Genomic DNA, 9,758 nt, shown 5'->3' on the forward strand with positions numbered 1-9,758 from the left:
GTGCAGGGGAGGGTGCCCTGGAGACTGGCAGAAGACAGGGCTGTGGGTACACGGGGAACAGGCTTGGAGCTGAGCCCTGGAACAGAGCTCTGCGGATGGCCGACATGAGCCTCCTGGCCAGGGCCCTTTGCTCTCTACTTCACATCAAGTCTTTCCAGCAGAGCCTCAGTGGCCTGTGGGCCTGGAAGAGCCTTCTCCATCCTCAGCTCAGGGCAAATCATCCATCGCCAGGATGACGATTATGTTGGCCACCGCTGCCCTGCACGCCCTAGGGCATGCCACTTCCTCCATGAAGTGATGCTTTGGCCCTGAGCCATGCCAGCTCTTCTGGGAGACTCACTGAGGAGGGTTCAGCTCCAGATGGCCAGCCAGCTTCTCAGTGTCCCTGTCCTTCCCCACCCCCATCCAGGGAGGAGCTCAAAGCACAGTTGGGGTAGGGATGCGAGATGGCTCTGATGAGTCAGAAACAGGAGCAGGAAGTTTCTTCCATTATTTTTATTTATCAGGCCTGGAGCAGACTTCAGATGGACAGGAGGGCTCAGAGCTGAACATATTCAAGTAGAACACGTTGGCACTAATGCAGACAGGCTTCCAGGGAGAGGGCCAGGAGGGCCCCATGCATCTGTCACAGCCACTGTGTCCAGAGGAAACTCAGCAGCAGGAGGAAGTTCTGTGAAGTCACCAGGGTTAGGAAGCTCCTGGGCTTGTGGACACGGCCCAGAGAAGAAAAGTTGGGCACAGAAGCTTTGCTCTCAGGAGGAATGGAGGAAGGATCAGGGTTGGGTGAGGCAGCCTGCTTCTCGGAGATCCATTGGGTGAAGTAGGAGACCTTGGTGAAGACGCTGGGTCTTATGGGCTCCTGGCAGGGCATACTCCAGCTGGACAGCCCAATCAGAAACCAGGTATTATTCAGCTGGCAGACGAGGGGACCCCCAGAATCTCCCTGAGGAAAGAGAGGGCATGAGTCATGGGGACCAAGATGGAGAAGAACATGCATTGCTCAGACAGTGTGAAGACACCAGAGTGGACTTGAGGAGCTCTTGTGGCAAGGTGGGGATATGAGTGAGTTATTCTCATCAGAATCACCCGGGCACTTTGAAAGGTCCAGACACAGGGTCCCACTGCAGACCTCCTGGATCAAAGTCTCAAGGGTGGGGACTTGGAGCCCATTTCACATCTACAAGAATACACAGGGGGACCCCAGGATCTGGATGCCAGGCCTCTGCCCTTCCAGCCCCATGTGGGAGAAGGCGCCCCCCAGTGTCCTCCAGAACGGCCATGGCAGGCTTGGAGACCTCTAGCTAAATCCTCTGCCTAGTACTGCATCCTACCTGGGACTTCGTTTTTGACTATTAAGGACTCTAGTTTTTCCTCGATTTCTTGATTAAGCGTCTTTAGAAAATACCAAGCTGTTGGATGTGCTCAGAGGAAAAGAAGTGACGCCCGTGTCCAGGCTGGTGGGGTGGCTGGAATTGCAGGGAATCCCAAGGGGCTCCCAGAAGAATGTGAGGAACTTTGAGTGTGGGATGCCAAGGCAGGAAGGCACCTGCCACCATGGGGCATAACGCTTCCATCCCACAGGGCAAAAGGTGGGGACCAAGGAAACACAGCACCCCTCCAGCCTCCTGTTGAATGAGCATGCCTGAGCACGCTCTGCGTGTGGGAGATGATGAGGTGACATGCAACACAACACAGACAATGCATCCCACACATCTGCAGACTCCAGATGTGGAAGAGAGATGCCCAGAGGAGGGCCTTCAGAAGGCTTCTCTGACAAAAAGAAGGGAAGGGATGAGCAAGGCCTGACTCTGGAAGATGCAGGCAGAGGTGGTCAACATGCTTGGCATGGCTGAGGCCAGGGACTAGCAAGGCCAGCACCCAGCTCTCATCAGCCAGGGGCTGGGGTTGAAGGGAGCACTTAAGGACACTCAGCAGGGAAGTGATGTGACCTGAATCGAATTCTAAAAGGATGGCAGGGTGGTTCTGGGGCTGGGTGGAACACAGCCAGTGGGAGGACATGAAATGCTGCAGGGAGACCTGTCAGGACACGATTGTGGCAGCAAGGGTAACAAAGACAGGCAAGAAACGGTAAGGCACAGGGTTTGCCACGTATGGCCCTTCCTCCCCATCTAAGGAAAGAACGGAGCAAGACAAGAAAAGCAGGATGAGTGCCGAGGGGTGGTCCTTGGTGTGCTGGTGTCAGGAGAAGGAGGAAGAGAGCAGGAAACACAGGAGGGACCATCCTCCGAGTCTGATGAAAGATGCTGGAGGGTGCACCGCTGAGTGGGGTTGGGAGGGTGCCCACCAGCAGCCCTGGTGAGACCGAGGCCTTTGGTTATCTTGATAAGAGCGGTCTGGAGGAATGGCAGGGGCAGAAGTCTGATGGAGTGAGCTTAGGCAAGAAAGAGAAGTGAGGAAGCAAGAGAGGGCAAGTGCAGACACCCTGGGGCCAGCCCCGTTGGGAAGGCAGGCAGAGAGTTAGGGCAGTGGGCAGAGGTGAGAAGGGTCATGTGGTGTGTTTTCAGATGGCAGCGTGTTTCTAGGAGACAGAAAGTGCTAGAAAGATGGTACAGGAGAGGGAGAGGAGGCTGTGTGAGGAAGCTTGTGGGGCCACAACCCCAGAGGAGGACATTGTTCCCCCAAGGTTGACCATGATCACGCTTTCTTTCCTTGGGCTGTCCACTTCCCTTTCTAGGCCTCGGTTTCCCCACCGTAAAATAGAAGCACTGCACAGAGTGGGAGAAGGCATTGACAGTGCACACACGCAGTATTGGACTCACAGCCCACAATTCAATTTGAAATAAGGGCAAAAACACCGTGGATAGACACAACAGAAAAGGCAATGCCCATATGAAAATGTGCTTGCCTTCATTATTCAAATGCAAACGAAAAATGCATGCAATGGTTAAAATGAAAATGGTGGACAGTGTGAAGTCCTGGCAGCCACACGGAGAAGCCATTGCTGGTGGGAGTGCAAATGGGTCCCAGCAGGTTGGAAGGCTGCTCTCCGGTATCTAGGAGAGATGAGCATGTGCACGTTTTATGGTACAGTAATTCTAGTCCCAGGGTTATACCCAAACAAGCTGTGAACCCACGTACACTAAAACACATGCACAAGGATGTTCACAGCAATGGCATCTGCAATGGTCTCAAGCAGGAACTACCCAAATGCCACCAACACTAGAATGGAAAAGGAAAATTACAGTATATTCACACGACAATAACCAGGTAATGCTGTACAACAATATGACACACAACCAAAACTCCACACAAGATGCACAGACCTCACAGACCTGACTGAAGGGGACCAGCTGAGGGTGTGCCGTGTGAGATTCCATTTATGTAAGTCCTGACATGAACCCACAGGGCCTTAGCAGCCAGGTTAAGGTTACTCTGCGGTGACAGGAAGGAGATATAAGACCGTTCGGATGCCTGTTACATGAATGTGTCAAGGTCTAAAAAAACACATCCAACAATACACTTGTAAAGTATGCCCTTTTCTATGTATGCTGTCCTTCAACAAAGCTCCTAAAAGTTATAAAGAAACTGGATGGTATAGACCAGCACCCTTTGGGGGCTTCTGTGCTTCAGCTCTGATGCTTCAGGATGGGGTGGGCCCAGGAAGAGGAAGTCAGGGGCTGGGGCAGGGTTCAGAGAAGACACAGAGGAGAGGTGACAGATGCCGCAGGAGAGGAGAGGCAGCCCACGTCACTTACTCGGCAGATGGACTTTCCTGTGTTGAGGTCCCCGGCACACAGCATGTCATCGTGTATAGAATAGGTATTGTTGTTGGGATCTGGCCCCTGGAAATACGATGCACAAACCTGATTGTCCATGACACCAACCTCTCCCTCCTGCAGCGTGTAGGGAGCAGACAGGAACCCTGTGTGTTGGGGGGAGAGAGGTTCAGATGTGGGGTGTACCCTGGGAGAGAAACCAGCTCCCTCCCTAACCTTCCTGCTAATAGAGATGCCATCAGTTCTAGCTGCCAGGACTGGGGAAGCCGTCAGAGATGTGCAAAGGTGAGGCGGAAAGACATCCAGGGCAGACGAGAGAGCAAAGGTGAGGGGCCCATGGTGGAGAGGACGAGGAAGGAGGTCATCGTGGCTGCAGTGGGGTGGGGGTGGCAGGTGAAAAAGATGAGGCAACATCATAGCAGGGTCCAGAGCAAGCAGGGCATCCTCACCAGGATGTGGAGCTCGGATTTCATTTTGAGCACACTGGGAAACCACTGAAGGGTTATATTTAAAAAACAACGAATCTGGCTGCTACGTGGAGACAGAAGCGGAGGCACAGTGGGTGAACGCTGGAAGTCCTGGCTTGGCCAAAGTATGGCAGTGATGTCGCTAACAATGCCCAGTAGGGTTAGGTGGCGTGACAAACAAGGCATGGCCTTGCCTCTGAGCAGCACCTGGTCTGGGGCACTGCCCACGTGGGTTCTATTTCTAGGTCTTGCTCACAGATCGGAGGCATCTTCCCACGGCAGCACCGTGTTACGGTGACAGCTCGCTCCTATGCAGTGCTTGCAGTGTGTGCCTCACATGTCGCTGGGCTGGCCCAGGCTCAGCAACTGTGGTCAGGGGAGGATACGGAGGGGGAAGGACAGCTGCCAGCTGAGACTCCCTTTGCTGTCATATGCTCCCTGTCCTGGTGGCTGCTTCAGCCTGTGACTTCCCTTCATGCCCCAACTCCTACCCTCCAACCTGTCTTGGAGAATCCTCCTTGCTCTGCCAGTGGTTCTTAACAAGTGACAGTCCATCCCAGGAGAGTGTCTTTGGAAATGTTGGAGAGTTGGCTGTTCTCATGACAAGGCGTTGTGACTGACATCTGTGGCCAGGAGCAGGGAGGCTGGCTCGCATAGCAAAGAAAGTCCTGCCCCAAAGGCCTCCACTGAGATACTCTGCCAAATCAGGACCTACACATCATGCCAAATTGACATTCTCCTTTTTTTTTTTACTCAATGTTATTATTTTTCTAAATCAAAAGCATTCACCCTAGAGCAAAAATCTTTGCCCAACATTTCTCCTCTCTCGGTCTAAATGTATTCAAGCCCAGCAAGCTGGCAGAAAGGGCAAGTTTCACTTGAGTTAAGGGATGAGGGAAATGAGGTTCACAGATGTAAATGTTCTTAAGCCATAAATGCCCCATCTTCACCTCTCAGGCCAGAGAGCAGGCCTACCTTCATTTCCTTACTGCTGCCCCAAGTACCTTCTACAGCAGTGGAAGCTCAGGAGGTGTCCTGAAGGGGCCTGGCCCAAACAGGGCCTGGGAGTCAGGGTGGAATCCTGAATGGCTGAGTCAAAGGGCTCAGGTGCCTGATTCCAAAAGTTAGAGATACTCAGACTGTTTTGAACCATGGACCGAAGGAAACTTGAACTGATAGCAGACATGCTCTCAGGTCTGGAAGGGCTCCACAATGGTCACTGCTCTCCCCCTTCTTCCTCAGCCCTTGCTCTCCTCACCTGCCCTGCCCCCACTTACGTTCCTCGGTGACCATCCCCCAGCCAGTTATCCAACAGGAGGTATGAGGGGGCAACTGTGTGTTAGGTCCCGGGAGGCAGACGGGGCGGATGTAGTCGGAAAAGACCACGGGCCGATACAGCTGCAACAGGGTGATGTCACTCCCCATGTAGTAGTGCTTGTTAAAGTCCGTGTTGACGATGACTCGGTACACCGATGCCTGCCCACTGTGTGAGGTAGGAGTTCTTAGCCGATGGTACCCTAGCAGGATTCTGTAGGCAGATGGATCATGGGACCTGTTGTGGGAAAGCTGCGTTATCACCCATGTCCTCTGGGTGCTGGGCCAGCATCCTCGCCCTGGCTGCCTCCCTCCCACCCCCTCCTCCTGGTGAGACCCCACCATTATTCAAAACCATTCTCTCTCCTCCCTTCCTAATACTGAGGGAGGCTTGATTGCTGTCCATAGCCTCAGCACATTTGTCCTTAGAAAGTTTCTGATGGCTTTCCCAGCACGCACCAGAATCAAAGGAGCAGAGCATCTTCATGCTGGAAAGAAACGTTGGGGGTACATCAAACTGTACCCTTTCAGTTTAGATGAGCAGAGACTTGGCTCATTTCCAGCTCTGACCAGAACCCTTGGAAGTTCTCAGGGCCTGGGGTGATTCTCAAAGACCCCACTTCCCAGCCCAGAATGATGCATCCCCCTCCTGTCCAGTCTTCACACGCTGATTTCTCTAAAAGCTGGTCCTCCCCTGTTGACAGGCACTCAACAAGCCTTTGTGGAGCAAATGGAGGAGTGCATGGAACTAAACTTCTCCTTGCTACTGGAACATGAGCAACTTTCCACCCACATGTCCTGCTTGGGCTGTCTCCCTACCCAGACTCCTCCCACAAGACCCCTCCAGCTCCAAGCCCCTCCTCCGGTGGGACCCATAGCGCTTCCTCTAATAATGGCTCAGGGTCTCCCCTCTTGCACATTGTGGCCTCCCATCCTGCATCACAGTATTTGGGCTTGTGTCTCACTTTCCTGGTAGGATAAGAAACTTCAAGGTGGGTCCTGCATTTCCATGTCCCTCACAGTGGGCCTCACATGGGGCCTGGCACCTGTGGGTGCTGAATGAATGAATAGAACCCAAGTGGGATCTCAAATCCAGCTGATGCCAGCAGCTCTATCCTCCTGACTTGGAGGGTGACACTCTCCCCACCCACTCTGGGCACAGAGCAAGCCCAGGATGCACCTGAGGGGCAGCCCACTCTCTTGACTGCCGTGTCCCATCTCCCCGGACAGAGGCCATCTGCTTTATGCCTCGCTCTGGCCTGTTGGGACGGTGGTGACCACAGCTCCTCTTTGGCACATGCTTCAACAGAAGTGACAAGAAGAGCTGGGGCCCAGGATGCCTCCAGAGAGAAACATGTCAGACTGTGCAAGTGGTCAGGACCCAGGGAAGCCTCCAGCAGTTGTGCTGGAGATGGCCTGTGGATAGCCTGGCTTGAAGGGGGCAAAATGCTTGTCCACACCAGGGCCTGATGGATGCCCCCAGCCCTGGGAAGTGGGGGCCCTGGGACTATGGTTCCAACACAAAGCCTGAAGCATGTGGCCAGAGACACTACACACCCACCACCATTTGCACAAGAGGAAGGTAAAGCTGAGATCTTGTGGACTCTCTAGAGCTGGGCAAGATGTAGAAACCAGAGCCCACCTTGAGTGGGAACAAGATTTAATTCGTTAAGTTTAGGGAAGATAAAGAGTAGACTGGAAGCACTTTCAATGGAACTAAAGTCTATTTTCCAGTATTTATTGATCATCACAGTTAGAGTTAATTTCCATTTAGCTATTTAAAAGTAAAGTACACACAGCTTACCAAAGTGTGAGGAGGCATCCCTGGAGGGAGAGATGAGGCAGATAGCCCCTGTCCTGGGATATGTGACCTGACAGTCAGGAGACTGGAGTCCAGTGGGGAGCAAGGATGGCCTTCCAGGGAGAGGGAACTGCTGAGTCAAAGGCAGGGGCAACAGTACACACAGAGACACCTGGTGGCAGCAAAGCCTGAACAAAGCCTGGGAAAAAAAAGGCTGGGACAACCTTCATCCCCTTCTGTTCTGCCCGTTTGTGCTCCCTCCGCATCCCACCCAGCAGCGGGCTGTGGGGAAGACGTACAGTTGGAAACAGTGGGCAGCTGAGGCCACCCAGTAGGCACTGATGAGGGCGGCTCCACAGATGTGTTGACCATTATAGAGCAGGCTGACCTGCCATGGCCACCGCTTCTCAGGTGCGTCCCGGCCACCAAAGATCCTCCCAGTTACGGCAGGCCGCCCGCACACTGTGGAGACAGTCCAAGCCATCAGGCATCAGTGTTATGGATGTCAACCTCGGTGCCTCTAAATGTCAGCATCCGTAGGGCCCAGCGCCACCACAGCCCATCCTCCCACTTCACAGCTGGGAAATCCACGGCCCCAGGTGAAATGACATGGCCCACATGACAAAGGGCCACCTGGCTTCGCTGTTGATGGCAGCGCTAAGGAAGCAGCCTGCGGCTCTGGAGGGGCGGGAAGGGAGGCAGCTGCAGAGGGTCTCAGCACACCAGCCGGGAGCAGAGGTCCGGGCTGGGAGGTGGTGTTGCTCCAGACACTTTCCCAGACCTAGTTCACGTGACTAGCACACCGCTGTTTGAAGTCCCAGAAACTGAGGCCTTCCAGAGTGATGCCACTGAGATGAAGTGGCTACGTCCTTCTCCTCCAGCCCAATATTCTAGAGAGACTGAGGCCAAATGGAACATACTCTGACAATTCCCCTCTGAAAGCAGTACTTCCTCATTCCCCAAATGAAGAGGGTGCGGGGGCCGACAGGGACCGGCCTGGTCAGGACTCCAGTCCTTGGACTGAGGACGCTTGAGATCTAGCGGGAAGAGCCGGCGGGGAAGATGGCCCTCCCTTCCCCCACCTCCCATGCCCCCCAGGGACCCAGGGACTCCTGAACCCGCTGGGCAGGTAGAGGTCCTACCTGTCTACCGTCGGGGTGGGGGGGCAGTATGGGGAGGGGAGGGACATATGAGGGGAAAGCGACCTTGACCCTCTTGCCCGCCTGCCCACTCACCCTCTTCAGCGCGCAGTGGTGGTCCAGCTGTGGCTGGCTGTGACGGTCTGGCTGTGGTGGTCCCAGTCACCTCAGTGTGCAGCAGGAGTGAGTGTAGGTACAGCAGGATGACAGCCAGGGTGCAGGCTCCCCGCCAGCCTGGACCTGAGCCCCCCTTGATCTCCATGTAGCCAGTCCCGCATCTGCGACCTGACTGAGCGGACAGCGGCTCGCGCGGGCCCTGGGGCATGCTGGGAAACCGCCTCCTTTTGTGGGCCACACCCCTGACCTGGACCTGACCACCTGCCGCTCGCGCACACACACGCGCGTGCCATTGGAGAAGCAGCGTGCCACGTGTGTCCGGAGCTCTCGCAGCCATGGTCCGTAGAAGGCAGTAATCGCTGGGAGCCCCCAGGCTGATGTGGGAAGCATAGGGCACATAGGATCCCTGCGTCCAGGGACCCCAGTTTGCAGGGAGACATCAGGGCAGCTATGGCACTATGCCAAGGAATAAATACCAATGCTCAGAGGTCAGGTGCTTGTATAAGTGTCACCAAATGTGTCCAACTTGCTTTCAAGATCCAGTGCACTTTGCACTCATCTGTTCCTCTGCCCCCACTCCCCATGTGATCAGGTCAGTGCCACTAAGGGTAACATCCCTTTCTCAGACTCACATGTTGTACTGTACAACATGACATAATCATGGGGTGGATACTCACAGGTCTTTCCCACACTCAACAGGAGGGAATTATACAAGAGTATGGGTCATTAGGGGGTCCAGCCACTGACCTCTAATGGCTCATGTCCTTCTCAAATGCTAAATCATTCACTATGCGTCAAGGTCCCCAGGAGTCTCATCCCGTTAAACTTAAAATTCGAAGTCTCATCTGTTGGAGGAGGTCATCAAGAGGAGGTAATTGCAGGTTGACCCTGGAGCCGGACCTGGGCAATTGGAGGCTCCTCACCCCTCCCCCGCCCTTGGAATGTAGGTTTTGCCCACCGTGGGTGCTGCTCCAAGGATGCAGCCCTGAGAGAGGAAGGTGTTGGTGAGACCATCTGGACAGTTTACATGACTGAACCCAGTTAAGACCTCTATGTAAACATTAAGAATCTAGGGAGTTGGGGCTTCCCTGGTGGCGCAGTGGTTGAGAGTCCGCGATGCAGGGGACACGGGTTCGTGCCCCGGTCCGGGAAGATCCTACATGCTGCGGAACGGCTGGTCCCG

At 54.4% G+C, this 9,758-nt stretch overlaps 1 protein-coding gene across 1 annotated transcript; it reads right to left on the reverse strand.

Moving 5' to 3' along the window:
- Positions 1–625: 625 nt before the first annotated feature.
- LOC113607250 (serine protease 40-like) lies at positions 626–8,783 on the reverse strand. The gene is made up of 5 exons (XM_027082430.1): positions 8,555–8,783; positions 7,619–7,781; positions 5,482–5,756; positions 3,717–3,883; positions 626–943 (listed from the first exon to the last, which is right to left on the reverse strand). Exons 1-5 carry the CDS (start codon positions 8,781–8,783, stop codon positions 626–628), a joined length of 1,152 nt encoding a protein of 383 aa, XP_026938231.1.
- Positions 8,784–9,758: the final 975 nt, after the last annotated feature.

Source organism: Aethalodelphis obliquidens, unplaced genomic scaffold, assembly GCF_003676395.1.
Source record: "Aethalodelphis obliquidens isolate GAN/ISIS:26980383/991018 unplaced genomic scaffold, ASM367639v1 scaffold47, whole genome shotgun sequence".
In the NCBI taxonomy this organism is placed as follows: Eukaryota; Metazoa; Chordata; class Mammalia; order Artiodactyla; family Delphinidae; genus Aethalodelphis; species Aethalodelphis obliquidens.

Bases quoted from the DNA above. Each gene is read 5' to 3' on its own strand.
- LOC113607250 (XM_027082430.1), bottom strand. From the start codon at position 8,783: ATGCCCCAGGGCCCGCGCGAGCCGCTGTCCGCTCAGTCAGGTCGCAGA. The intron at 7,782-8,554 runs GTGAGTGGGCAG...CTGTCTCCACAG, and splicing joins ACCACTGCGCGCTGAAGAGG to TGTGCGGGCGGCCTGCCGTA. The intron at 944-3,716 runs GTAAGTGACGTG...CTCTTTCCTCAG, and splicing joins CAGGAAAGTCCATCTGCCGA to GGAGATTCTGGGGGTCCCCT.